Source organism: Aptenodytes forsteri, unplaced genomic scaffold, assembly GCF_000699145.1.
Source record: "Aptenodytes forsteri isolate BGI_AS27 unplaced genomic scaffold, ASM69914v1 Scaffold241, whole genome shotgun sequence".
Lineage (NCBI taxonomy): Eukaryota > Metazoa > Chordata > Aves > Sphenisciformes > Spheniscidae > Aptenodytes > Aptenodytes forsteri.
The window spans coordinates 3193887-3220869 of NW_008795252.1; the positions used below are offsets into that span (position 1 = coordinate 3193887).

Here is a 26983-nt window from a genome sequence, read left to right on the forward strand (position 1 = left end):
GTGTTTGACACTCTGCCAAGTTTCTGAAAATGCTTCCGATTTCTCTCTTTCATACTTTTCTGAAATGTTTATTGGCAACATGATTTTAATAGGTTTGAAGAGTTCCAATGAATTAAAATTTCTAGTGACCATTTTAGTGAGATGTTGCTAATTATTACTATGAAAACCTTGAAATGTTGGTCAGAAGCTCTGTAAGAGCTGTAAGAACGGGTTTGTCTCCAGTTGCCTGCGTTTTGGAGTGATAGAAAATGCTCACTTTCCAAACGTAAGTTGTTTAGACTGCAGGGGTAAGTTCCTGTTACAATGACTTATTTTAGGAGGAAGGTTGTAATACTGCATATGCATTAATCTCTCCAGAACCTCTAAATCCCGTAAGACCCTGTGGAGGAGTTGTTCCTGGAATCCTTCCCATCCCATGAAGTTTATTCATAAAACGTGACGCTCTGAAGCCTTCTCTCAGGGCACAAGACATCGTTATGAAACTATAGTCACAGCTCTAGAGCTCAGGCTGCAGCTTTTGGCAGATCTGGAGGGGAGGTTTGCCGTTTGAAGATGAAAGTTATTTTTCTTTGTAGCCAGTGGTCAATATTTCTCTATGCAAGTTGGACTGCTACTGACTCTTACGATAGCTACATTATTTAAATCTCCTTGAAGACAAGCCTGTCAGCTGTTTTTGGGAAAAGGTTACATTTCTCTTAAGCCACTTATTGACAGTTTTTTCCATCTTAATATGAAGAATTGAATGGAAAAGGGAGACGATTGGTTAGTGGCATATTGCAGAGGATGCAAGACCATCCCAGACAGTGAGAGCTGATAAGGGCTTCTTTTATGTTCAGTAGTGGCTAAGGGGATTTGCCTGTTCTTTGCCTAGTGAAAGAACAGCTGAGGTTCAGGCTCTTTCTTCACCATCTTGTAGCATGCCAAAAAACTGTACTGGCTAGTGCAAGTTAGGGGAAGGTGTATTTTTGTACACAAATCAAGTCCCAAAGAACACCGTGCAGTGACATGGGAGATCCAGGAGAATTGTACAGGGATGCTGGTTCTTGTGAGAGTGGTCCAGTAGTTGGGTTTTAAAGATTGTGGGAAGGGAATAATTCCGTATTTATCAGTTTCCCTTAAACACAGACGAACACTTACATTTGCTTTTTCTGCTCTCAGATCTATGATGCTTTTCTCACTCTTGTCCAGCTGGCTGACAAACTGCTTGGATGCTTAACCTAGGCACATGGTTGAAGTCCTCATGCAAGCTCCTGTGTTACGCCCACAGAAAAGAAGATGTGAGGAATGCATGCCACCCTATCCCTGCTCAGGTGTCTCTGAGGTTACCTTCATCATATGACCCATCTCTCCAATCAATGTTAAGAAATCTTTAGGGTGTTGTGATGATGGGTAGGTTTTGAAGGAGGGATGTGACCCTGCTGTGACAGGGAAGCATGCCCAGGTTGCAGTCTTGCAGCTTGGGAACTTCACCTGTCACCCACATGGTGCCGCTTCATCCCTCAGTTGCTGGCTGCTGGGCTGAAGGGGATGCTTTCCTAAGTCCGTGAACAATGGTGAAGAGTTGAGACAGACTGTCTTCAAACGGAGAGCACTGCACAGATGTTTGTTTACAAATGCATTTCTTCATGGATACCTTAATGTATAAGATGTTTAAAAATGAAAACCAAAACAGACCTAGAAAAATAACAAAACAACCCATGTACAGTGTAAGGGGTTGCAGATGTCCCTCTTCCTTCCCATGGGTCTGCCTCCTAAGTGGCTCATGGTTTTGTGCTGACAGGGGGGACCCAAGGCTATGCATAGGTGCTGGAGGCTTGAGCGTGCTCAGCAGAAGATCAGAGCTGAGAGGCTTTCCTCACATGCTGTTACCTGGCTGGTGAACGGTTCAGATGCTAAAGCATTCATACGTGGGGTCCAAGGCTTCCCATCCATGGTGCCTGCTGCTGGCCATGCTGGGCTGTGCTCAGGAGGCACTGAGCTGGGCTGTTGTTTATAATGGTGCTTGCACTTGTCTCTACCCAGGGCATCTGGGTAGCGTGGATGAGGTCTGGAGCCTCGAGCACATTGGACTGTCCTTTTGCAGACAGGTCAAGCCCCTCAACATGGGTTTGAGGGTGTACAGTGTAGACGGGAAGAAATCATGGTCTTAAGAGTTTGCTCAGACCTGGCCTATCCTGATAGTGTAAGGTGTGACCCGAGAGCTATTTTCCAGGAGAAGCTAGGAAGTAGATACACAATGCCTTAAAGAGTTGTTCACATGCTGTTGTTACTAAATTACAACAGATTTCAGGTACCTCAGTGCAGAAGTAAGTATTAGCACTTGGGTATGTAGAGAAATAACAAAGAAAAAAATTACTTGGGTCTTTCATTACTCTGGAGTAATTTAAGTCCCCAGATCGTTATGTCCTGATGCACATGCTGTGATGCAAATACTGAACACTTATGGCGATTTCATTTTAACTCCTTGATACTCTTTTATGTGTATTATCCTGCAATAAATTACTTTTTTTTTTTTTTAAAGACACTGCAGTGCAGACAGCAATGCCTGTACGTGGCAGAGCCCCAGCTGCCTGCCTGCAGGGGGCAGAGAGGAATTTTGCTGTGCAGGGAGAGCTTTGCTCAATGGACCAGGTGCAGTGTGGTTTGCCTTTTTTCTTTTCCCATTGCTTTCCTCTAAAACATTAGGCATGAGCCATGGCTGGAGGCAAGAATCCAGCCTTGATGGAGTGCTGTCCTGATGTGATCTGACAGGCCTTGTGGAAGTGTTCAGCCTTGACCCTTTGTTGCTTTCAAGAGGGAAATCCCATTAGATAACAACTGTACTGATGAGACTGGAAGATTTTGTGTTTAGATTTCCCTAAGACCTGAAGAAAGTGAAGAAAGAAACCTTTTCTGTTTGGGTTTTTTTTTGTTTTGGTCTCCTTCAAAAAAGGAGAACTGTTGGAAAAATAGATGTTGGATGTATCCTCTTTCTTGAATAGTCCACAAAGTGTTACACTTCTAACACTCTTTAATTTCCTATTCGGTTCCTCCCTGGAAGAAGTTGGAAAGGCTTGCTGCACAGGGAGGATAAGTTTCATGGGTTGCTAGGTCACCTTGAAAAGTGAAAATGGATTGGGACAGGAGTGCTAAGTAGATTTATCAGACAGCAGGAATTGTGAGTGAGTCTAAAAGTTAGGATAGAGATTAGCGTGCTGAAGAAACCTCTGTTGTGAACCACAGAAGTGAAGGGATAATGGGGACGGTTCAGATCCACTCCTTGCCAGTTTGCTAAAGTGGATTTGAATGAAATTGAATGTATAACTAGACCCTAATTTCCAAGGCATTTTTGTGTGGGTTTAGCAATCTGATTCCTGTCAAACCCAATGACTGTCATATTGACGCAAATACCAGGCAATATTTAGAAAATTTGGGAAAGGTATTTTGCCAAGCAAGAAAAAAAAAAAACCCTCTCTTTTAACATGCGTTCCTATAGGAATCAGAAATACAGAAGAAGGGGAAAAAACATACTGACGTGTTGACCATTCTAACAAAAATCATACTGTACTGGTCTTTTTTTGGAATGTTTTTTGAAGTTTTCCACTGGCTGGAGGCTTTTGAAGGAAAGAAAAGACTCATCTTCTGTCTTCAATTAACTTTGTTAATGATTAACAGAGCAGTGCAGTATGTGTGGTGCGTTTTAATTAAATCAGAGGAGACATGATTTGGACAAGATTTTAGTTTCACTTTGAAAGTTATTAAATAAACTGACACTGTTTGCTCTCCAAAAGTTCTTGGGAGCATCCGGTTAGTCGGTAATCCCTGTGCAGCTAGTGAAATAAAGTCCCTTCCAAAACACCTACGGGCCGTTACCAGGTATTAAAAATGAGTGGTCCAGTCAGGGGTATAACTGATCATTAACCTGCATGAGGCAGGGTCCTGGTCTGAGGCTCCAATTTTATATTTTTAAGCTAAGTTCAGGGATAAGAAAGGCCCAAACTGAGTATTTCTAGTCAAGGTTTGCATTTTGAATACCTCCGAGCTGTTCAAGTGGCATAAGCTGCTGAACAGTCCCTGTCTTCGGTGGAATTCGGATGGCTTTTGCTAGCTGAGTTTATTGGGTTGTTTGTGAAGTCGAGATCCCGACCGGGGCTTGGACGTTGTTCACCAGTAAAATTCAGAGTATCATAAGATAGGAGCTTTTGGTACAGGACCGTCTCCATAAATTGGCCCAGCAGGAAATGCTCTTCTCTTTCCAGAGCTGCGTGTGTGTGTGTCTGTGCACACATTTGTATAAACTCTTCCAGCAGAGAAGGATCAAGCCTGAAGCCTGGACTCGGACCATGGCTTCAGACTGAAGCGAGACAGTGGATGCTCTTGCTGGTATGTGGTGGCACACAAGGGTGAATAGTTCCCATGCTTCACACTTCATGAGTTTACTGTTGTTTACTGGGGTGTCTGTTAAGGAGCTTTGGCTTAGGCTTCCACTCATGCCCACTCAGCAGTAAAATCAAGGCATAACCTGTTTTGGCTAGAGATGCATCTATCCTCTGTGTTTGTATCACACCTACCACGTTGTGGCTCTTTCTGGCTTTTGTGGCTAAGTTTGAAGTGAATAGTAATGTTTGGAGCATGCCTCTTAAAGTATTAAAAATAACATTAATGATTTTATATAAAACCTGTTGTTGAAAGGGTCATTGAAATTAACTATTGCTAGAAACAGCTGGGGTGGAGAGAACTTGCATCTACATTATTGGCAGCTTATTCAGCTTTCTGCTTTGTGGACTCTGCAAGTGTTATCCTACATGGCTGTAAGCAGAAGTCCTACTAGTCCAATCACAGGTTTCTGGGCTTTGAGTACTATCCTTCTCACTGCTAAAGCTGAAATTTATTAATAGCAGTTATTGCTCCAAGCAAGCTACAGTTCAGGTATAAATGAGAGACAGCAAATTTTAAAATTTGCCAGCCAAAAGAACAGATTGCTTTTTATTGCTGTGTGAATTGGCATGTGTCCCTGAAATGCGTAAAGCACAAAAGAATGGGTGCGGAAGTGAATGGGGAAACGGTGGCCCTTCCCTCTGCTGCTGCTGGCAGCTGGAGAGAAATGTGCTTCTGCTCAGAGCAGGAGGGGACCTGAGTCTGTCCCTCGCTAGTGACAGTGCCAGGGCATAGGGAGAGGAGGTAAAGATAGCCTTTGTGAATGCTTCCCTCATATGGTTTCCTCCATTTCAGTTGTTCAAGTGACCAGAAGGTAGCTATATCCTGGCTGTTATATGGAGGCTATTGTTTGGATCTTAGTGTTTATCTGCAAGCAGTGAAAACATGACATAAAACAAAAGCTAAGCTTTGGTGGAAATAGTCTATCACACCCGTGAAATATTATGATTCTTTATGTCTGGATTGTGCATTGCCCCATAAGTAACTGATAGAGAATGCAAACACCAGCAAATATGTTTTTCTAATCAAGTTTCAATTTACAGTGGAAGTTCTCCTTGGAATATCATTTTAACACTTGTCTTGGAGTTTGTTTTGTTTACTGCTACAGCCATACATGCAGTCAGTGACTTTTCCATGTGAGAAGCAGGATATTAATACCTCAAGAACTGAGGACAGTCAGAGAAAACTTAATTCTCTTCCCTGCTGAGGACCAAACTCTTGCCTGCGCTATCCAAGGCCAGCCTGTCCCAGCAAAGCAGACATCAGATAGGATTGAGTGCTGCATGGGCTCTATATGGGTCTTCAGTATCTGGAAGTACATTATTGCAAGTGTTTACAATTTCAGGCTTCAGGCTCTTGCGTTTGATGTACAGGGTTGTGTTCCCAATCCTGCAGAACTTGTCTATGCAAATAGTTCTATTGTCTGCTAAGGCATTAGCTACATGATAACGTGTCCATGTGAGCATGCAAATTTTGTTCGCGTGGGCGTCCATGATTTGCACATGCATATGTCCAAACCCAAAACTACATATTCCAATCTGAGTATGTATTTTAATACATATATCCACTTACATGACTGGGTAAATACTACTCTCAGGTTTCAGTGAACATGTTAAAATTTTTGGCGCTGCTGCTTATAGGCATCCAGGTAGATATAACTGTGGGTTATGGTTGAAAAAAGAGAGTAATAGATGTCATAGCTGTAGGATGGCTTCTTAGTACTTAACCCTGGTAAGAGTGCGGAAGGCTTACCACTGGGAAATGGCAGAATCTCCATTACTTGAGATATTTAAAACTGGACTGGAGAAAAAAAATACATAGTAAGAGACAGTTCAGCGTTATTTGATGATGAAGTACATAGCCTTGTTTTTGTGAGTACTCAAGAGATTTACTCCAAGACCTTATTGTATGGGTTGCCAGATTTTACCTACTGCATATGATTTAATACACCAAGTGTTGTTCATCTCTGAAATGAAGTCCCTGCTCACATGCCAGTGTCCTAGAGTGAAATCTCATAGGAGGGTGAATGCAGATCCTTTTTGCCCTGTGAGATGCATACTCAGATTTCCCTGCAGTGAACTGTATTGGGGTATTTCAGAACAGACCTTAAAAAAACCAACAGAGTTTGTCTACTCTGTGAGAACATGAAAGAGACTGTGGCATCTTTCATTTTCCCAGGGAGGCAACAGTTAAAAATATTCTTCAAACAAGGAGCAGATGTTAATGTCATTAGAATGGATTTTCATAAAAAACAGAGTTCTGTTTCTCTTGCAAAATGCCAGTAGCTTTGCAAAGTTCTCTACAAGTCTGCCTACTTATTTCAGACTAGTGGCACAGAGGGGAGGCAGTGTAGGGTGAGCTATTTACTGTCTCTGAAACGAATCAGATAGATACATTTCTGTAAGTTATTTGTCTGCCCATTTTAAAACTGCCTCAACTTGGAAAAGGGCTAAACAAAGAGCTAAAGAAACATGAAGGTATTTGAATAACAGGACAAGAACAGTGAAGCAGCACAGTAAATCTGCTGTTGACAAACAGGTACAGAAAGGAATAGGCTACATATGGAAGGGCATGGTCTGGATGGTGTGTGTGCCTCTGTCAGATTCTAAATTCACTATAATCTCAAAAGAAAAAGGATTTACGGGCTATTGTGATCAGTTCACTGAAAACTCTGCCTTGCATGCAGGAATGGTTAAAGTAAAAATAACAAACAAAATATTAAGTGGCTCTCTGGATGACCTCTGGACATTCCTATTGTTAGTATGAGTAGACGTTGGAACCTCCCAGTAATAATTTCCGTTTGGAAAGCTCTCACGTCTCCTTCCTCCTCCTCATTTTGCTGCTTTTAATGTTGAGAAGCTAGGAAAGGCCCTGTAGTTCCTTTCATTGTTGTAATAGATGAGCCTACACTCTTATAGAGCCATTTGACTTGAGTTTATTGGTGTGAATGACACCTCTCAAGTGCCCTAGTTTAGTTAGTGTTTTTTTAACTTAGTTTTTTTCTCTTTCTAGTGTCTTACTTAGGGGTCTTGGTGTCCTAGAGCCAGGTAATAATCCCTGAAGCATCAGAACATACAAGGAAAGCAGGTTGAGACATGCATCTCCTGTCCCCATCATTTTTCATGCTTTAGATGCCCATGTGAATTTTTGAAATGATCTAGGGGAAGGTGATTTGCCTCTTGCTGCTCCATATGCAAGATCTTCACCTCTGGGCCACAGTGCACTGAGAGTATCCCTCTCAGTTAAGTTACTGAAGAAAGTAAACATCAAACATTTGGCTTCGAAATAATAAGGGGATTATTAAGTGCAAGGATCTATAACTGACTCAGATCCTCCTTCCACTTCTTTTTAAAGGGGTTGCAAGCATGGCAAAATCTTGGCTGTGTCAGCCTCTTTCAGGGGCACCAGTTTGCATTGCTGTAAACTTATGGAGCTGCTGGATCCGCACCCAACTGAATGTGAGTGCTTGGCATTGCATGTGTTGGCCTTGGCGGAGCCCTCTTTTGTATTGCAAACTGAATCACAAAATGTCCCCATAGCTCTTGTGAAAACAGGGATGTTCCTCAGCTGAATGGGCCTTATGACTTAAATGATGGGCACGGCTCCAAGGACAGCTGAAGGTGAAGCCTCCTGGGCACTCACTGGTGCAACAGTATGCTGCTCATATGGGTTACCCCAGGTCCACTTGGCAGTATGCTCGTTGCCTGTACACAGTGGATTAACATGCCTGTGTCCAGAATTGCACATTTGATCTTGCAGCTTTGCAAGTGTGACAAATCATGGTTGTAGCAATTTCTAGATGGAAAAAAAAAATCAACACTAGTGCTGTCAAATTAAAAATTAATATGTGGGACACCAACCTGCAGAGCGTTTCGAGCAGTTGTTGACAAGGATACCTCTCACAGATTAACACTACAGACAGTTGGGCAGAGAGACTGATACTGTTTGGAAGTGGGATTTGCTCATCTTATTTATCTTCAGTTCTTCATTTGCAGGCAAAGTTGGCACATGAGTTGAGAATAGACTTGCATGGCCAGTGTTGCTTATTGCTCAATCAGTAGGCAAATGACATCTGTTCTCAGTAGTGCTGTAGAGGTATGGGCAAGAAGATGCAATCTGGTGTTAGAAGTCTTGCTCCAAATAAAAAATAGGCTGACCACGTGAATCATTCTGTTTCGTCTAGAGTGAAGTTCTCCTCCAGACTTTTATAATTCAAAACATTATTTGGAAAAGCAAAGAAAAAGAAATTGGGATTCTTCTGACTGTCCTAGTCTAAGGGGGACATTTTAAAACTGTACTGGGGTCTACTACAAGTGCAAGAGGCTTCCCCTGTTCCTAATGACCCAACAAATAGGTCAAATTTACCATCTAGAGCCAGAATCTGCATGACAGTAGGGGCAGATTTTTGAAAAATCTGGAACTAGTCTTTGAAAATGTAAAGTTTTAGAGGATAGTCAATTTGCTTTTATTTTCATCCTGTGTGGAAACAGCTTTGTGTGTGAGCACTGCAATAACCTAACTATTCCAGGATGGATTGAAAAGGGTGTAGAACTCATTCAACTGGAAAAAAAACCTATTTCTGTGACACAGTAGTAAATACAGACCTGTCTTAGAAATCTGTAGGACTGCCTTGGAACCTAGTTTATAGTTTCATAAACATCAACTCTTTACATCTGGTATCTGATTAAAATGTGTATTTTGGCAGAACAGCGATACAACCTCTGTTTAACTAATGCTCTTCCAGAGGGAAGAATTCTGCTTCTGTAATTCCCCAGTAGCAGAAATACCTTTTCCAGGAAGAGTAAAGATGACTTTCTTCTCTCCAGCATTTTTTAAGGACTCTATGCATTCGCGCTGCCTTACATGCCCTCTTTCCCTTGAGGACAGAGTGAAAGAAACGGAAGTGGCCTGCCTGCTGCACCCTCATCTCATTTGCAGATCTCTCTGCCATCGCAGAAATGGAAACCATGCTCTTCTCCCTTTGCAGTCAGCACTGTTGGCCTTTCCTTGCTCTAGACCGGAATTCCAGTATATTTTATACACTAAAAGATGGGGTTTTTACATGTATTTTAGAACAAGGTGCTGGGTCTGCAGGAGGTGTACGTGAAAAAATAGCAACTTCTTGGGGTATTGCAGACCTGTTTCTGAGTGTGCAAAAAACACTGCGCCTGTACATTCTTGCACTGGGATCCTTGACCTATCTATAAAGCACAAAATTGTTACCTTCTCACAAAAAAATCTTATCTCCTTGAAACTGTAGAGGGAGTTTTTGGAAGGAAAAAAAACAATTACTGAGTGCAGGATTTGAGCAGAATGTAAGTGAATATCAGTGCCCCATGCAAAGTGCAGCCGTTGGTTTCTTGCAAGCTCTGAGAAAAAAACCTGTGAAGGTTGATGCCTCCCTGGACATCCAGCATCCTCCATGGCTTCATGCAGAGACGATTGCCTCGGTGCTCACACCAAGGTAAGAGTGCCACCTACTGAACCCACACGCTCCTTCCCACAGAAGGGCCAGCTTGCAGTAGAGATTTCCCTTCGGAGTACTAATCCATCCACACCCACCCTTGTAATTTATGAGGTTTAACAAGATCTGAGCCTGGGGTGGAATGGCTGCAGGACTGCACAGTAAGCTGTTTCAGTTTACTCACATATGCGGGCTTAAAGGGGTGTGAGAGCCAAGCATGTGGAATCATGGTAACTGATGGTGCCTCCATTTAAATCACTTTGTTTGCATTTCTATTTCCTGCCTCATTCACTGGATTAGATGGCAGAACATTGAAGAGAGTCTGTTAGGTTGGATTTAGCTCCAGCCCTGTTTCTAATTCCTTTGCTAAACACAAGATGGTCTTACACTGACTGCAGTTGAGCTTGCAGCAGTGTCCCACCGTCCCGGATTTGTTCCTGTCTGGCAACCACCCTCCAGTCTTTTGAGCTATCTGATCCAGCTTGACCTTTCACAAGTTAGACTGGATGCAAGTGCCTGCAAAATGCTTAGGCAATGATTTACGATCAAAAGGGAGGACTGTTTCCGGGACCATTGTTTTATATTTGGGTCCTCTCCCCTCATCGTCTCTCAGCAGGCTGGAATGTGACTTTCCTACAAGCAAATACTTGTGAAGGCACCTCTGTGCAGTGCTCAGGCTGACCGGTGCTCAGACAAGCTTGCTAAACAGAAGCACTTCTTGTGAAAGCTGAATGGGAAGCAAGTATTTGTCGGTCAAGTTGAGCAGCTGAGAAATCTACAGGAATTTCTGTAACTGGGGGCCCAGACATAGCAAAGAGGATCTATTAGAGAGAATACAGTAAAAAAAATAATAATCATATGATCACAGAGCAGAGGGGGGCAAAGGGAGGGGAGGAGGATACAAGATAGATAATGAGCTTGACAATAGGCAAATAGAGAGTGTCATTACGGGAGCTACAGGACCGACCAAATGGTTAACCTGTGGGGTGGAAAGAGCATCCAATGAGTCTCGCATGCCTGAAAGGATAATGGCATTTTTATTATCTCATTCCACGCCCTGATCATCCGTCCATTTGCTCCCTGGAGCTGGCAGCAGTTTGCACTGATTCATACACTACAGACATGATCAGCAGATCATACTGCAGGCAGAACTTGTCAAGCCTTTCCAAGTGAGTTGCCGATTTATTATGATATCTGTATGGATTTAGCCTTTTGGTGTTGTGTAGGAAGTGCTGGACGGTGGCAATGGGAAAGGGGAACAGAATGGTGTAACAAGTTGGGAAGCTGGTTGAACTGGGGAATAAGCATTGGATGCAGACCGGGTTCTTTTGCTCCTCTTTTTGCTATATTGTGCTCTATTGTGTAAAGGAAAAGTCTTTGCATTTATGCATTTCTCTTACCTGAATTGCAGAATTTAGATTTCTTTGTTCAGTGGAAGAAGAATATGTTGGAAGGAGTGGTTGCTAATGGGAGTTCTGTTAATGGGAAGTTTGCAGAAATTTCATAGTTTGTGTGAAAGCTTTCGCATAACTCAGATTGCTTAATTCACTGAGTAAATAAAGTCCTCATGGCACATTCATCCCTGAATGTGGGACGGAAGTGAGAGAAGAAAATCAATTAGCCTGTGTAATATCACCACAGAAATGATCTGCTTTATTTGGATCCTGTGTTGTTGTTTTGTTTGTCTGCTTTATATGTTGAGGGGTGGGAAACAGGACACTACTATGTTTCTAAAATACTGTGATTTATATCAGGGTTTTGATTAAAATTTGGGAGAGGTTTTGAAAAGCAACTGGGATTTCTGAGTGCCTGTTTTTGGAGTTTCCAGCATGAAATCCTGTGCTCTTGGAGGGAGAGAGGGAGCTCAGGGATTTCTGAAACTCAGCCCCTCCAAGAAATCCCTTCCAGGAATCTGAAATCATTCATCGTGATTTCAGAAATTGGGCAATAAATAATTATTTAACTAAGAGCGTGTCAAATGGGTTTGTTTTGTGTTGGTCCATGGTGGAATACAGCCACAAGCCACGGCAGCCAGCCCTCCCGTACTGCTGTATGGGAATGGGGAGCAGCCATGGCGGAGCACCAGTTTCTCTGCAACCAGCACGAGGGGAAAGCAAAGGAGGGGAAGGGGCAAAGTGGGTGAGATTTGGGCACTTTAGTGCTGATATAACTGATGGAAACCTTGACTCTTGATACTTACTGTGGGGAGCTGGCCCTAAGTGCAGTGACCCAGGCTGAAGCCTCTGAGGCGACCTTTGGACCCTTTCACTGGTCTGCATTGGGGCTGGTTTAGCTAGATGACAGGGTCTGGCTGTTTTGCTTAAAAAACTAGAAATCATTGGATATCCTTGCTGAGAGAGGTTCTCCTCCACTCCCCTTTGGGTGAGAGAGGGAGCACCCTGCTGGTTAACTATGCCCAGTGCGTCTCTGAAGTGTTGGGCGAGCGCTAGGAGGTACGCTGTAGCACCTGCAATTATGTTATGTGAAGAGAGTTCACTGAAGTCAGTGAAATTATATCTGAGTGAAAACAATTCAGTCCCTTTCTCTTGAAGCATGATTAGCTACTATAGTGTTGGCTTCGTGTATCTTGGGAGATTTGTATCCTGTAGCAGCTTCTAAACAAGAGCAGACACACCTCGACAACCAGACATGGGTTTTCTTTTGTCAAGACTCACAGTAGCATATTTAGGGAAGAAAAGCAAAGCTCTCTTTGGCGAGGACTCTTTAGAGAAATAAAATGTGTGGCCAAACTTTGGAAACTGATTTATTCCCTTTTAACAAACATCTCCGTGACCCCAGGCCAAAAGTGGGGAAGACACCTTTAGCATTACCCACAAAGGCTTCTTCAAAGCATTGCTCAGTGAAATACATGATGAAATACTGCCCTTCCCAGGCTGAGGCATAACGTAATCATTCCAAGTGCTTGTGTCTTCTCAGGAGATTGCAATGGAAAAGAAAAGGAGTATTAAAATCCTTATAAGTTAACTCTCTGGAGACTCTCCAGGGAAAAGGAGGCGGCTGTTATTGCACTGTTTTGAATGAGGTACAATGTGATTTTTAACTTCTTGCAAATGTCCTCTAATGGCCCCTTTATATGATCGTTCCAGCTGCATCATTTAAAGATACTCTCCACACTCTCAGTGTACTTGTAGTATTTGTAGAAAATTTTGTAATTGCTAAATAGCTAAATATAATCCTGTTAGCCTTTGATACACTAGAAGTTAAAAGCAGAAGCTCGCATCATAGCCAAGAAATCATGCTGGTTGGCCTGAAAATATAAAGACTGCTTAGTAAATGTATAGGGATTGAATTGGCTCACTTTGCTGGACACTAAAATAAATGTTTACTGTGCAAGTTTCTAAGGAAAGCAGAAGTTTTCCTTGCCAACAGGTAGAATGTTTTCTTCCAGCAAATTATAACTTTTGTTCAAACTTCACAGATTGTTCATGGGCAGTTTGGTTGTTGGAAATTCACTCTTTCACAGCATTTTCTGGTTGGTTCTTCATATTGTAGGTTATCTTTTCTGTTTCTTGGCTGGATGTTCAAGACAGATAATCAGCTAGTTTTGTTAAGAGAAGGGTGGAAGAGGACACTTTTCCACAGACAACAAAGTGCCACCAATACTGCTGCTGTCTGGTTAATTCTGCTCCAAAAATTGATGCTGTTCATTTTCACTTGAAGCCATCTCTTTCCTTCTGGTCTTCTCTGTTGGCCATGCTTTTCATTCCTGCTCTCCAGTGGGCAATGGCCTGAATCCTTAATTTGTAAAAGCCTTTTTACATTACTGAGGTAAAATAAGATGGACATAATATAACTAAAGACCAGATACACAAAGATGTTAGCCTGTAGCAAGCCCATTTGTCTTCATTTTGAAAGCTAAGAATGCCAGTCAGCCTCTGAACATGGCTCTTGCCCAACAGTGACAAGTGTACCATGGGCCAAGAAATAGGCAGTTTTCTTACAATGTCTTGTCCATTTGTGAGCTGCACTGTTTATATCTAAGTTGCACTTCAGTGCCTGATGTCTGGGAATGAAATCCGAAACACTTGGGATGGTAGGTGAGTGCTTTTGATGCAAATACATTTATCAGTGGGTGGACCCACATATTTATGTCAAACACTGTGGTAATAATACTCCGTGTATACAGAGCATTCTTGACATATTAGTTGTCACCACCTGAATGAAATACATGTGCTTTGGTGTCTGGTTTACACATCAACAGGGACAGTGGCTATTGAAGACTGAATGTCCAGTTCAAGATTTTGTAGCTGGATTTAGGAACTTTCCTCATAGTGGGTCAGAAGACATTTACTGGGAGAGCTGAAACATTTTTGAGTGAGATTATCCTTAGTGGAAGAAACATTATGACAGAGAAAGGACAGGTCTATAAGGAAACACCTCTGAGATTTCACAGCACTCTTGCCTCAGTGAAAGATGTTTTTCTTCCTCCAGCACAAGCAAGGCATTGGGGTGTCGGGAGCACAAAGCTGGATTAATTTGTGTGGAGTTTTGGGCATCCACCCGAGTCTGAAGTCATGTAACTCTGTGAGAATCAAATTTCTAAGTTTTTGTCGGAGAACAAGCGACTCTGGAGAGTTTCATGAAAACCCTGAGCTGAATTCTCCACCCTGTCCAAGCCTTGGTTCAAGCCAGGACAGTGGTGAGAGATATCAGACTCAACCTGGTACTGCTCTCTGGGAATCCAAATACCTGAAATGAGCTGTGAGAATTGTCTCTGATGAAAGGTAAATTTAGCAAAACCAAGAAAAATTGGGAGAGTTCTGGGCAGAGCAGAACTCGGTAGGAGTTCATGTCAGGTTTCTGAGATTAGCTTTGTCTAAATGAAAACAAGAGGAAATACTTTTTTAAATTAAAATGCCTTTTTTTTTTGACGCTTTCTAAATAAGAAATTACTGAGCTGCATCTTTGCAATTTTTTTTGAAATAAAACATTCTGATCTTTTTTTGAATCTTTTGATTCAAATCGACCTACATTTTAAAGAAAAAAGTTCAAAGAAAAAAACTTAGATGAAGGAGTTGCCTTCTTGTTTCAGGCTGAATTAAAATAAAACAGCCCTGAACATTTTCCATATCACTTCACTGTGACAAGGGTTTTTTCTTCTGCTTCAGCAAAACTAGAAAATTCATTGTTAGTGCAGATCTTAAATCCAGATAGCTCCTCCACAGCCACACTGTTGGCATAGGTGTTCAACCAGTGTGGGATGGGGGTGGCAGAACTTCATCCTGCTTCTTCATACCCCTGCCTTTCCCTTTCCTGCCAAACCTGCAGTCTCAGGTCTCCCCATCTACCCTGTTCCCAATGCAGAGTAAATTGAGAAGGTTCAAAAGAACCAGGGAAATTTTCTGGTGATTATTTTAGGCCCTCTGTGTTCTTCTGTCCATATATATGCATATATGTCCATATAATGCAGATGCAGTAAACTAGATAATCCAAACCCATGCGTTTAAAAATCCAACCAAGCAAAACATCAATTGTTGAAATAATTGAAACGTGGAGACCTAACTGACTTTGTAACTTTTCACTCCTTTTGCATTTTATTTTGTTAAAGAAAACATTAAAAAACCCTTTCTTTGCACTGTTTTCATGTACTGACATTTGATTTATGTTTTGAGCCATGGAAGCACTTAAGTGTAGTAAAAAAGTCTCCTTGACTTCAGTAAGGCCACTTACACATATAAGTAGCTGCAGGGCCGAGTTTATAATTATATATCTGTATAATGTTAGCCTTCATACATTTATCCATTCCAATTTTAATTCTCCATTTCATAAAATCTATGATCAAATTTTGGAGCCCGAACTAAGCTGATGTCGTCCCTTTTAATTTAGGACTCAGCCCTTTTATTCTCCTTCTGTGTTTAATTTTTATTAGTTGCTTTCTTTTTGTGCTGATGTGCAGCACATATTGTTAAAGCCACTTATTAGAGCCAGAATTTTACAGCATGGAGACTGTCCTAATAAGGGAAAAAAACCCTAGCCCTTTATTGGTGAGGTAAGAGAAATCAGGCAGCGGATGATTTTTTTGCTGATTGAGGAGGATAAGGTGTGGTTTGGCAGGTATCGCATTGGTTTGGCATTTGCTGACATGGTTCCTCTTTTCTGCAGTTCAAATCCTTTGCAGAGTAGACAGTCAGGGAGGGCTTCCCCCGCGCCCCCTTTTGCCTTTCCCTCCCCTTTTTCTTCTCTTTTTCACAAGTGTTCAGCATTGCCATGAAATCTCACTCTGACACACAAACTGGATGTAGTAATGAGAAGGTTTTGCAAGTCTAACAGTGCCATACTGTAATCACCTTTTTAGGGAACAGCGGGCACGTTGGAACACAGTTTTCCATGTGGGTTGTTCTACATCTAAAGCATTTAAACAGTTTGTGAAGTTGTCAGAAAAATCACACTTTAGTCCAAGGTATTACAATCCAGTTTCTCTCTTATCAAAAATCTGTCATTGAAGAAAAGTACTAACTACAAGGTTTAGTTGATGCTTTAAATTGCTCAGCTGTTTTTCTTTCAAATTGCTTTGAAGGCTCGTATTGAATTCCAAAGATGAGTAATGCATCCTGGGCTTAAATACAGGCTTCAGATCTTAAGTCAGTATAGTTTCTCAGGTTTTAAACTGAGTTACGATGAGCAAAGTTTCAAGCGAGGGCAGAAGCTGGTATTTAAATTCTTCCCTTCCTAAGTCTTTGTCTCTCGGTAACTGAAATATCAAGCCAAGTATCGGCTCTGCTTAAATGCACTCTGTGCTGTACCAGGAGACCAAAAGTGACGTAAAGTGGCTGCCCCCTTCCCACCCAGTGCTCCGGTGCAGTTCTTTGACTGTAGGAGGAATAACAGCTAACCTAGTCATTAAATGCCCAGTTTTCTCCATCACACGCTCATTTATTTTCTTCTGAGTACTGTAAATTTGATTGTGTCACTTATGAAGCAATTTTTTCCTCTCCCCCCCCCCCCCCCCCCACACTCAATAATGTATTCTTTATGTATCCTGTTATTGTTGAGGTTAGCTTACTGTAGGCAAAGGATGTGAAAGATAAACTTGGATGATAACTAATCAGAAAAGAAAAATAAACAGCATTAGTAGCAGGGATTGGGTGTACCAGTTCACATTAAACAAAACATACAGATGCACCATTGGGAGTAGGCTACTCCCAAAAGCTTGCTGCACAACCACTTTTGGGGGGTTTGGTAGGGTGGGTTTTTTTTGTCTGATGCCTATTTGGATTCAGACCCTTCTTCCTCAAAGTCAGAATCTCTCTTAAAGATCAGGGACTTGGCTAACTTAGTTGTCTTTTTTAATTTCCATCCACCACTTTTTCATATACCTTAACTAAGCAAGAGTGAGAAATATTCAGATTCTCGTAAGCAACAGTGACTCCAGCAGAACCTGGCGTGCCAACCGGGGAGGATTAACTCTGTGCAAGCAGTTTTGATTCTGAACTCTGAATCTTTTTCAGATCACTTTCAATCTGCCTAATACTTCTGCTTAGGAGGATCTGTTCCTGCTGTGGGTCCTCCAGGTAAAGGTTGCTGTATTACAGAACAAAAAAGGATGATTCTTGTTCCAGACAGCTTAAAACCTTATTCAGAAAATATCTCCTAACTGGTGTGCTGTGCATTTCAAAAATTTGAGAAAGCAGTCCCTGCGGAAGCAGTCCATGTGCGCTTGTCTTCCTTCCCCTGGTACTCTAAGAAATGTGGAGGTCTGTCCGTGTGTCCTTGAGACCAATGCACTTGTCACTGCAGGATGTGAGATTCTGGCTTCTGTTCAGTTTGTCGTAGCCAAATTGCCTGCAGATTTTTTAACTATAAAAATATATTACATGTTTCTGAACTGGAGATTTTTGGCTTGCCAAATTCCATCTCCCATATATTCAGCACTGGAGTTGCTTCAGTGTAATTAGAGAAGTACTTTCTAGCATCACAACTGTTGCTGTCCTGGTACGATCTTTACTACAGGTTTTTGTTGTTTGGGTTTTTTGTGTTTTGTTTTGTTTTAGTGGAGTAGGATCATGGGATGTGTGAGCCTCACAAGGCTCAATGCACTGTAGGTTTCAGCATCCACAAATGGTGTAGAGCATCATCACACACTGACGTGGCCATGGCGGAACCTTTATAGTCTCTTTGTTCATTTTCAGGTTGTTCCTGGCTTTCCAGTTCCTGTGAGCTAGAGGCCTCTGCTTTGCCACGTGCTTCCTTTCCCTCTTTCTTTTGTTCTTCCCTTTCAGCTCTTTCTTGCTGCTGTTACACGATATTTTGCAAAGCCCGAATGAAATGTGTTCCAACCATACCGTATTCTCTTGCATACTAATTTCTTCAAAAGTAGCCTCCCATTTTTAAACTAGTGTTGAATAATAGCCTCATATACTTTGCATACCACCCATCTTTCCTCTGTGAAGCAGGAGATTTTTAGGATTGCGCTTCTCCCGCAGGAGGGAAATCGCTGGCATGGATTCTGGGTGTGTTCGATGGTGTTGTGCATCTTGGCCTTAGTCATCTGCGTCCTCCTGGAACAGGAGTGGTCAGACACATCGTGTCAGCAGTTTTCTTTCTCAGGATTTGAAAAAGCCCCAAAGCCTAATTAGCAGAGGTCACATCTGCTTCCAAAGCTAGCTAAACTTTTACTTTAGTTAGAAAGATTAAGGCTGAGGACTAACTTTCTTTTAGTTCCTCTATTACATTTGCCATAAAGGCTGTAGCAAAGCAGTTTTGAAGTTCTCTGCAAATGCAGCTTTTCCTCAAGACGTACCAACATGCTAAAAAGCTCACTTAACACTGTAGCAATGCTAGCTTGGTATTCCCGCCAGTCCTTATCTGTATGGTTGTGAAAGCTTCCCACTGACAGCATGTGCATTAGCGATAATTTGCAGCCCATCCAGTTGAGGATAAATATTCCTGTCTTGTGCATATCTGAGAGCTGCATTTGGTCCTTTGTCATTTTGGGATAGCCACGGGGTTAATTCCTTACTTGATTTCCTGGATTCTCCTCTCTCAAACTCACCCAATGCCCTGTGGAGCGATCAGGTAGGAGACAAAGTCTGGCTTGGTACCTCCCATCCAGTCCTATGCTTATAGCCCCTGAACTTAGAAAGGCGAATGCTCTGAACCTGTGAAACGGTATTTGTTTCTGTTACATTCTCTTGTGTGCTAGTTGTTTCTTGTGCTGTTCTGCCCTGGCAGTTATATCAATGTATTTTCTTTCCCCAAAAAGGATATAATTATGGTTTTCACAAGATTATAGCAAGCAGAGATTTTGCTGTTTAGTGCCTAGTTGCCTGGCTTTCAGTCCCTTCTAGCACTTCCCAAGATGCATGACATCATTTCAGTGAGAACCTGAGTCCTGAAAAGGCTGATAGTGTTGCAAGGGTAGGCAGTAGGGAGATTTAGGCTAGGGAGAATTTAAGGCGCAGGGCTCACAGGTGTGAAGGAAGAAGATGGAGACACCCATTAAAATGCCATTAGGTGAGGAGTGACAGGGGCTGCCTGGAATGTGAGAAGAAATTGGAGAAGGAACTGGAAAAGCTTCTGGGGAGCTGAAATAGAGGAGAAAACCATTTGGAAGTTTTCTCTGTAACGTAGGAAAGTAGGTAGTGGGGCCTTCCCTGGAGCTTCCCAAATCTTTGGTAATTTTGTGGGAGTATTTTGAGCAAACTTTGGGCAAGGGTCCAGAAAAACTGTTTGTATATGCTTATAGCTATGCATTAACACTGACAGTTACTGTCTCATACTCATCTTGAGCTGGCAGAAGCACCCATAAGTACATCCAAGATCACCTCATTGGCAGAGGATTGCTAGTGTTTGAGTTAAGTTTTATGCCCGTGTTTGCATTAGACCAATGGGTCTTATAATACCTTATTGATGTAGGTAACGCCCATTGTGCTATCCTCTGGATCCCCCAAATGGATGATTTTTTTCACTGAACATTCCTGTGCGTTAGTCAGATGGCAACTGAAGCACAAGGGAGTTTAAGTATCTCATGCAGGAACTTGCAGCAGAGAGGGGCCAAATGAAGCCTTCTAAATCCCATATTTAGCATCTTAACTACCAGCGTGTTAGCCTGAGTTTAAAGCAGGTTTAACTTATTTTTCCAATTTGGAGGATTGCTGATCCCCAGACCCTTTTGTTACCTCATAACTGCTAAAGTTTATCTTCTTCCAACAGATGATTACCATATTCTTATTTAGTCAGTAATCTCAGTCAATTGAGTTGTGGTAACAGGTTGGACCACACTCTTTGTGAGCAGGAATTCAAATTCTCTTATGCTTGTCCTAATTCGTTATTGTGCCAAATATTCTACAATTTACATTGCCAAATCCTTGCTTGCCAGATATTATATTTTCACAAAAGTATATTAAACATAGATTTGCTATCCAGTGCTTGGTTTTTGGCCCCTGCCACTGCCCTTCAGGATACATGACTTAAATTCAGTGAGAACTTTCATAAAAGGGTAAATTGAATTGCATCTCCCTTGCAATGGGCTTGGTGTGCGTATAGGAATAGTTACTATGGATTGCTGGGAAGAGGATACTTAGATGAACTGTGGCGTGTTTGGATCAAGTCTAAGGTCTGTTCTCTGGTGGTGTTATTTCTAAGGATCCGTTTGCTGTGCAAATGCCTTGATACAGGAGTCTCAATGGCTTCCTAAAACACTCTTCTGTCTTGCAGTGCAGGTGAGACAGGAAACATTTTGACTTTGAATCAAGACGAAGTCCTGCAAGAGCCAGTGTTGGAAGGGTTGGCTGACATTCAGGTCAGTCCCATCTACACTGTGGGACTGACGAGGGTGCAGTGAGAGCCGTGGTGCACAGAAACCTTCCCATGTGATGTCTTCTACAGTTTCTGTAGGACTAAAATCTCTCTGGTGTAGAACTGGTGTTTTCTCACTCAATCACCTTTTAGGAGTCCTACCTCACCAAGTTGGCTTTCTGCACCTGTTGAAGCTTGAGAAGCAGAAGGGTTTGGCAGCAAGCTAACTCCTTGTTTCCCAATGGGAGGATGAGGACCCTGCACCCCATTTTCCATACTTTCAGGTACTTAAGTGTATCTCAGTTCACAACCCAGTGCTTCAAAAAGGGGTCAGGCTGTGTTGAGGCATGCTGACCCCTGCGCAAAGCCTGAGGTGCTTTTGTGGTGACATGGCCGCAAGATCCCCTGGGCTAAACTAGCTTTTTGCCCTTCCTTTCCCATTTTCCAGCAGGCACAACTCTTTTTTTAAATGTAAACTACTGATTTGGAAGTACCTAGCAACAGAAGGCATTACGCAGAGGAGAGGCAGGCTATCACTTGCTCAGAGAGTGCTCAGGGGAGGATGTCTCTTTGTTCAGTATGCCAGCAAAAAAACATCCCGGGATAATCAATTCTGCCAGTGGCTTTCACATGCTTTCAGGCACCAGCACGGTGCAGCTGTTAGAGACGGGCTTGGGAGGAAGGAGTCCACGTACCCGCAGCAACTCCCTTTGGAAGCTGCTGGAAAAGGTCCTGGTAGCTTCAACAGATTTTGGAGCAGGCATGAAGTAGTGTAGCCAAAGCGAGACTCTTATCTGCTGCGTGGTTTAGGCTAAAAGAAGTACGTTTGTCTATGTCTCTGTTTTTTCATTCCATAAACTGGCATTATAGTAGTAATAATACCCACCATGCAGAAGTCAGAAGGGGTTGCAAGGATTAATTAACATTTGTAAAGCATCTTGAGATCTTTTGATGGAAAGAAGTTAGCAAGTGCCAATTACTAATATAACGAGGAGAAAATAGCCATCGGTCTGCATTCACTCCTGGAATGTAATGGATTATATCAAAAGCCTTGGCTTAAACATTTGTGTGTGCGTGTTTAATGATGAATTTTTCGATTACCTTTTCTTTAAAAATGTCGGTTGAATCTGTAAAAAGGCTTTGCTTCTTGGTGATGGAAACTTGTCATTTCTTGTCTCCTCTCACATTTGGAATTAGACTCTCTTTTACCTGCACTTGCAGTCTGTTCCCATTAGCCATATCGCTTTCTTACCAGAGCAGCCCTTTGCTATCCTCCCCACCTTCTACTGCTCCTCTCTTCTATAGTCTCATCTGCTTTGCTCCTTCACCTTTGCTGCCCTGGACTCACCTGCCATTTCTTTTAGCAGTATGATGAAATGCAGATAAAAGAAAGTATATGTTGTATGGCATCAAACCGATGTTTTGTGGACCAGTGCTTTGGTCATGGTGTGCAGAGGCAAGGACAATCACAACACGAAGTAATGCCGTGCTCTCCAACAAGGGCACACTCATTGCTATCTGGAAGCAACCCAGAGCTCATAGGTCCAGCCCAGGTCAGTGCTGCTCACCCTCTCCTGCAACCCAGGTGCCAACGTGGGAGGAGCATGAATGTATTTCGCCTGTTGGACAGGCTGGAGCTGGGACAAGGACTGAAAGACTGGGGCCAGGGTTTGTATCTGATGAACACAAAGCACAGAAAGGGCTGGGGGGAGGCTGACCAGTTAGGGCAGAGGGTGGCTGTTTGGCAGTGGAAGATTTGTCAAAGAACCAACAGGACCTGATCAATAACTTGCTGTGAACATACAACTGGCACTACCACTCAGCTCCCTGTGCCCATGCAGAGCTCATCTGTTTGGGGATGCTACAGTATAAAGCATTTTGCAACAGCTATTACAGACTGGTTCCCTATGTGGAACTGCTATTCCAGAATGAAATTAAAAAAAAAAAAGGCGCACCATAATAATTGCTGTGATTTGCAAACATGCTGTATATTGCAGAAAAGCCCCTTGCCTCCACAGGACAGTTTCTCTGCATTAGTTGCCTTATGCCTCTAACAGCTGCGTATGTCCCATTGGAAGTCCACAGGCCGTGGGCACTTCTAGGGCAAGAGAATTGTTATTTTCTTCCATTTCCTAGTTTTTATCTGGGTATTTTCTGAATAACTCATGACTTGTAGATAGTTTGTTAGTGAATATTTGAAATGAGAGAGGTTTTTGTTGAACTTTAGAGTTCTGCAAAAAGTCTTTTTTTTTTACCCTTTTTAAAGAACTGTGGCTTTTAGATTTGTATTTCCAGTGTGATTGATCAGCTCTCATGAACTCAAAGTCCACTTTCCACAGACTTTCTCTAATAGTTTACGCTGGGTTGTTTGATAGTTTCTTATGAGTAACTTCTCCTGGAATAAGGATCACAGCAGAGCAATGTAAGGGGAATAGGCACATCTAAGGGAAAGCTAACTGAAAGGATAAAGCCAGAATATTTTACTGTGTTTATGCGGGTGTAGTTGCAATGGCTGCATTTCAAACTTCCAGCTGTTTAAATTGCGCAGTGCTGTTATACGATGTCTGCAAATCATTGTAACGTTAGTATGCTGTTCAAAGTGCTGTACGTGACCTTGCATATCTGTACAGGCCTGTTTTATGGAAGGGTTTCTTACCTTTCATGAAGGTGAAAGGCACATTGGGATTAGCTTTTGGAGAGATGCATGGAATGTATCTGCCCCTAATCCTGTTAGCAAATGACAGGATCTGCACTCGTAATTCCTCCGCTGTCTCACTGAAAATGTCTCCTAATCACCTTGGCTGTTGACAGTAGATTTCTTAAACACCTGAGAAAGAGACAGATGCTTGTCCATGTTAAAAGTGAATAGCCATGAATTTCCCTTGAAACCAAATCCGCACCTGCACAGCATCCGTGAGTTGTGTGCATGGGGAATCGGTACTAGAAAACTTTGAGACATCTGATTTTCATTAATTTTTTTCCCCGTTCACCATATGTTGTAGCATTGAACGTATTTGTAATGCCGTATCCCCCCTAAAGTGGTTTATTTCAGTTACCATAAGGCTTCACAGTCTGCTCTGTTTTGGTGCTTGTTCTGCTCTTACATTTCAGATGCTTTCCAGTTTGCAGCATTTATTCAATATTTAGTCTGTTGCGGTATGTTAAGGCTGTGTCTTCCTCTTGCATATTTTGTGTCAGGAAGAGTGGATGAAAAAAAGATTATTCTATGATTATCTGAATGATTATCTGGTGAAATTATTTTTCCAGGCTCCCTGTGTGCAAATACATGCCTTGTATTTTGTTCCTGCAACACAGACTTTGCTGTATTTCTGAAAGCTCCAGCAGACATCTTCAGGGACCTGTCTGGCTCTGAGCAATAGTCATTTAGTTACAATCTCTAATCCCCTGGAAAATATAGAGGGGTTTTGACACTTCACAGAGCCCAGGCTAATGCTAACACCCATACTTTTTATGACTCGAGCAATAAAAACAGCGGGTTCTGACCGTTTGTAGGCATTTCAGATCATGTAACATTTCAGGCAAGGCCAAAGGAGTTACCAAGCAATGTGTAGTCTGGGTAGTCATGACCTGGTATCTTACAGTTTCCATTCTGTCAGTCATGGTGGATTTTGGCTTTCCAGGCCCTGGACAGCCGAGTGAACCTGGCCCAATCCTGGATGTTAACAGCAGAGCTGCATACCCAGTCCTGGTGCTTTTGCACCCACACAGATCTCTTTCCTTCTTCCCTGTCCTCTGGGTATTTCTCCATCAACCTTTCTCCATTCCCCATCTCGTGCCCTGTGGGGATGGAGGCTGCTCATCCATTGCTGCTCTCTGTCTCTCCCCTTCTCCAGCCCAAGGAGATGTCTTGTTTCAGGCTCCTTCCTACAGCCCAGTCCCTGTTTGATCCCTGCTTCCAAGTTCCTCCTTCCTGACCCACTGGTTCTCTGTCCCGGTCTTGTTCAAATCCATAACGAATTTCAGTCTTAAATCAGTGACTGATGTTACAGTTATGGAGCCATAGCTGTAGCCTATGTGCTGATCCATTCTAGGTGCGGCTGTATTTCAGTGATAGATGAAATAACTTCTTTCAAGATGGGTCCAGCACTATAGGTGCGTGTTGTCCCTGATATCAATCAACGTGATACCCGTGAACTTTCTTCCCTTCAGGATTCACCCATGGTAGAGTCCTGGCCCCTGGTTCCTCATTACACCCTGTAAAACCTGGCAGGCAAGTGAAGAAAAAGCATGAATGCAAAAGGGGATTCTGCTCATAGAGAAGATTTGTCATCTTAGAAAACCAAAGCTGTGTTTCATCTCAAATTTCACATCTTGTTTTGGCAGGGTGGATGCTGAGTGGGTATGTGCTGGAAGTTGATTGTGAGTAGGTTGAGCACGGTGATGGAGGTTTAGAGAGTGTGTGACTGAGATTGGTTTGGATGTTAATGCATCCAGTGATTCTCTGAATTAACTTTTTTAGCATTTGTCCTTATATGATATTCAATGGAGGAAGTACAGGTTGAAACTAAAGAAGCTTCCTGTGTATGAGACCTATCCTCATGGTCCTGCACTTCCTTTTAATATACAGTCCTCTTAAAATGCAGCAGTCCTATTAATCTTTATGGAGGGAATGAAATGCAAGCATCAGTTTGTTAAGAGGCTCTCTATTTCCTAGTGTGCTGCATTAAACAAGCCTTCAAAGCAGGTAACCAGGGTGAAAGTAGAGAAGCAGATGAAATTGAAAAGCCAGAGGCTGGGTTTCCAGGTCAGTGATACATATATAATTTATAATAATTCAGTTTGTGCTTTCCTGAAATCGTAGCTTTATTCTTGTTTGCTAATTTGGGAGGATGCAGCATACTGTTTGGGAATAAAAAAATAACACCAGAAATAATCCATTTTTTCAGAAAGTTTAAACTTTTTTTCTTCAGAAAACATTACCGGCTGCAGTTATAGGGCTAAACTGGACAATGAGCAGAGAAGAGTGAAAGCCAATGCTCCTTCCATCCAGTCTCTATGCCTTTGTCTCTGTAGCAAAATCTTGCTAAAATATCCCTTGTTTCTGTCACTGCTGTAGCTGCACTAGGGTGGAGGCAGCCTGTATCCTGAGCACTATGTTCTGTAAATCTGATTTTAGCTCACCTAGCTGAGGTGAGCTTACAGTTGCAGGGCTTGTCTGGAAGTTCTGCTTTATGCCATTGCTGCCTTCAGAATTGAACTGTTAGAAACAAACACTGGGATGCTGTAAAAAGCCTGGCATAAAAAAAAATGTTGAAGTTGCTATTGCACCCTAATCCCAAGTGTAAGAAACCCAAAAGTGCAATTCAGCTGGAAAGTACTTATATCAGTCTAACAAATAAGCTGAATCTATTGTATTTTACCCTGTCTTTATTCATTAGTTTACCCCTCTCAAAGTGTATCCTCCAGGTACAGGACTAAGACCTGTTAGTCTGTCTAACTAACCTGTTCTGCTTAATCTGCAACTTTGATTGAGTTGCATTTTGGGAGTCCAAGCTGGAGGAGCTACAGCTTTGTTCAATAATAGCACTCTCTTGCATTTAAAGGGAGGTGGTTACATCAGAAAACTTGGCAAAACCAGACCATTGCTATAGGTATAGGGAAACTGAACAATAGTAATTGGGAATCCTCTTGAAATGGATTATAACTATTGTGCTTGAATAAAAGAAAAAACTCCACTTCCTAATGACAACAAAATTTCCACTCCAGCCTCCGGTGGAAAAAATATATTGCATGTGATGTGAGTTTTTTATTTTTAGATAGAAAGAAGAACTGTTTCTAATATTCATTTCTGAGAATATATATATATATTTTATATATGTATGCATATAAAAAATATATATAGAAAAATTGCTGTTGGGCCATGAGAAATGGTCTTATGCTCTTGTTCAGGTTCTTCCCCATAAGGCTGCAGAGTTCCTTGTGTGCTTTTGCTCCAGCTTCCGCACAGTCTGCCTGATGGGGCATCCATCCCTGCCTACACCTACCTCAGGGTCATAGTTTAATGACATGACTATGTAGGATGAGAAAATGGCCCAATAACAAAAATCGTCCTCGTGCCTGCCTTCCCTCCCTTGCCTTCATTTAATGATCTCTGATAGATATCACAGATGATGACATGAATTTTGTATGAATTAAAAAGACGTTTGGAGGAAATACAGAACTTTGTAGTTTAAGCGTGACACATTAGAGACATCAGTTTGCCTAAAGGTGCCTGTAAGAAAATGTAGGTTTCATTCCTCAAATCTTTTGCATATTTTCTGGAAAGACCACAGTTCTCAATATGCAGGGGAACTTTTTTAAGTTACAAATGCTCATGTCTGTCTT

At 42.1% G+C, this 26983-nt stretch overlaps 1 protein-coding gene across 7 annotated transcripts in view; it reads left to right on the forward strand.

Annotated features, from left to right (window-relative positions):
- The window catches only part of CALD1 (caldesmon 1), a 203638-nt gene that overhangs the window by 136683 nt on the left and 39972 nt on the right, over positions 1-26983 (forward strand). The window contains exon 1 of one of the 7 annotated variants that reach the window (XM_009278979.1): positions 10784-11049. The exons of the other annotated variants lie outside the window; for them this stretch is intronic. Coding sequence (XP_009277254.1) covers positions 11003-11049 — 47 coding nt within the window. The 5' untranslated portion in view covers positions 10784-11002. Of the gene's footprint in view, positions 1-10783; positions 11050-26983 lie in introns of those variants that run through there. 7 annotated transcript variants of the gene reach the window in all.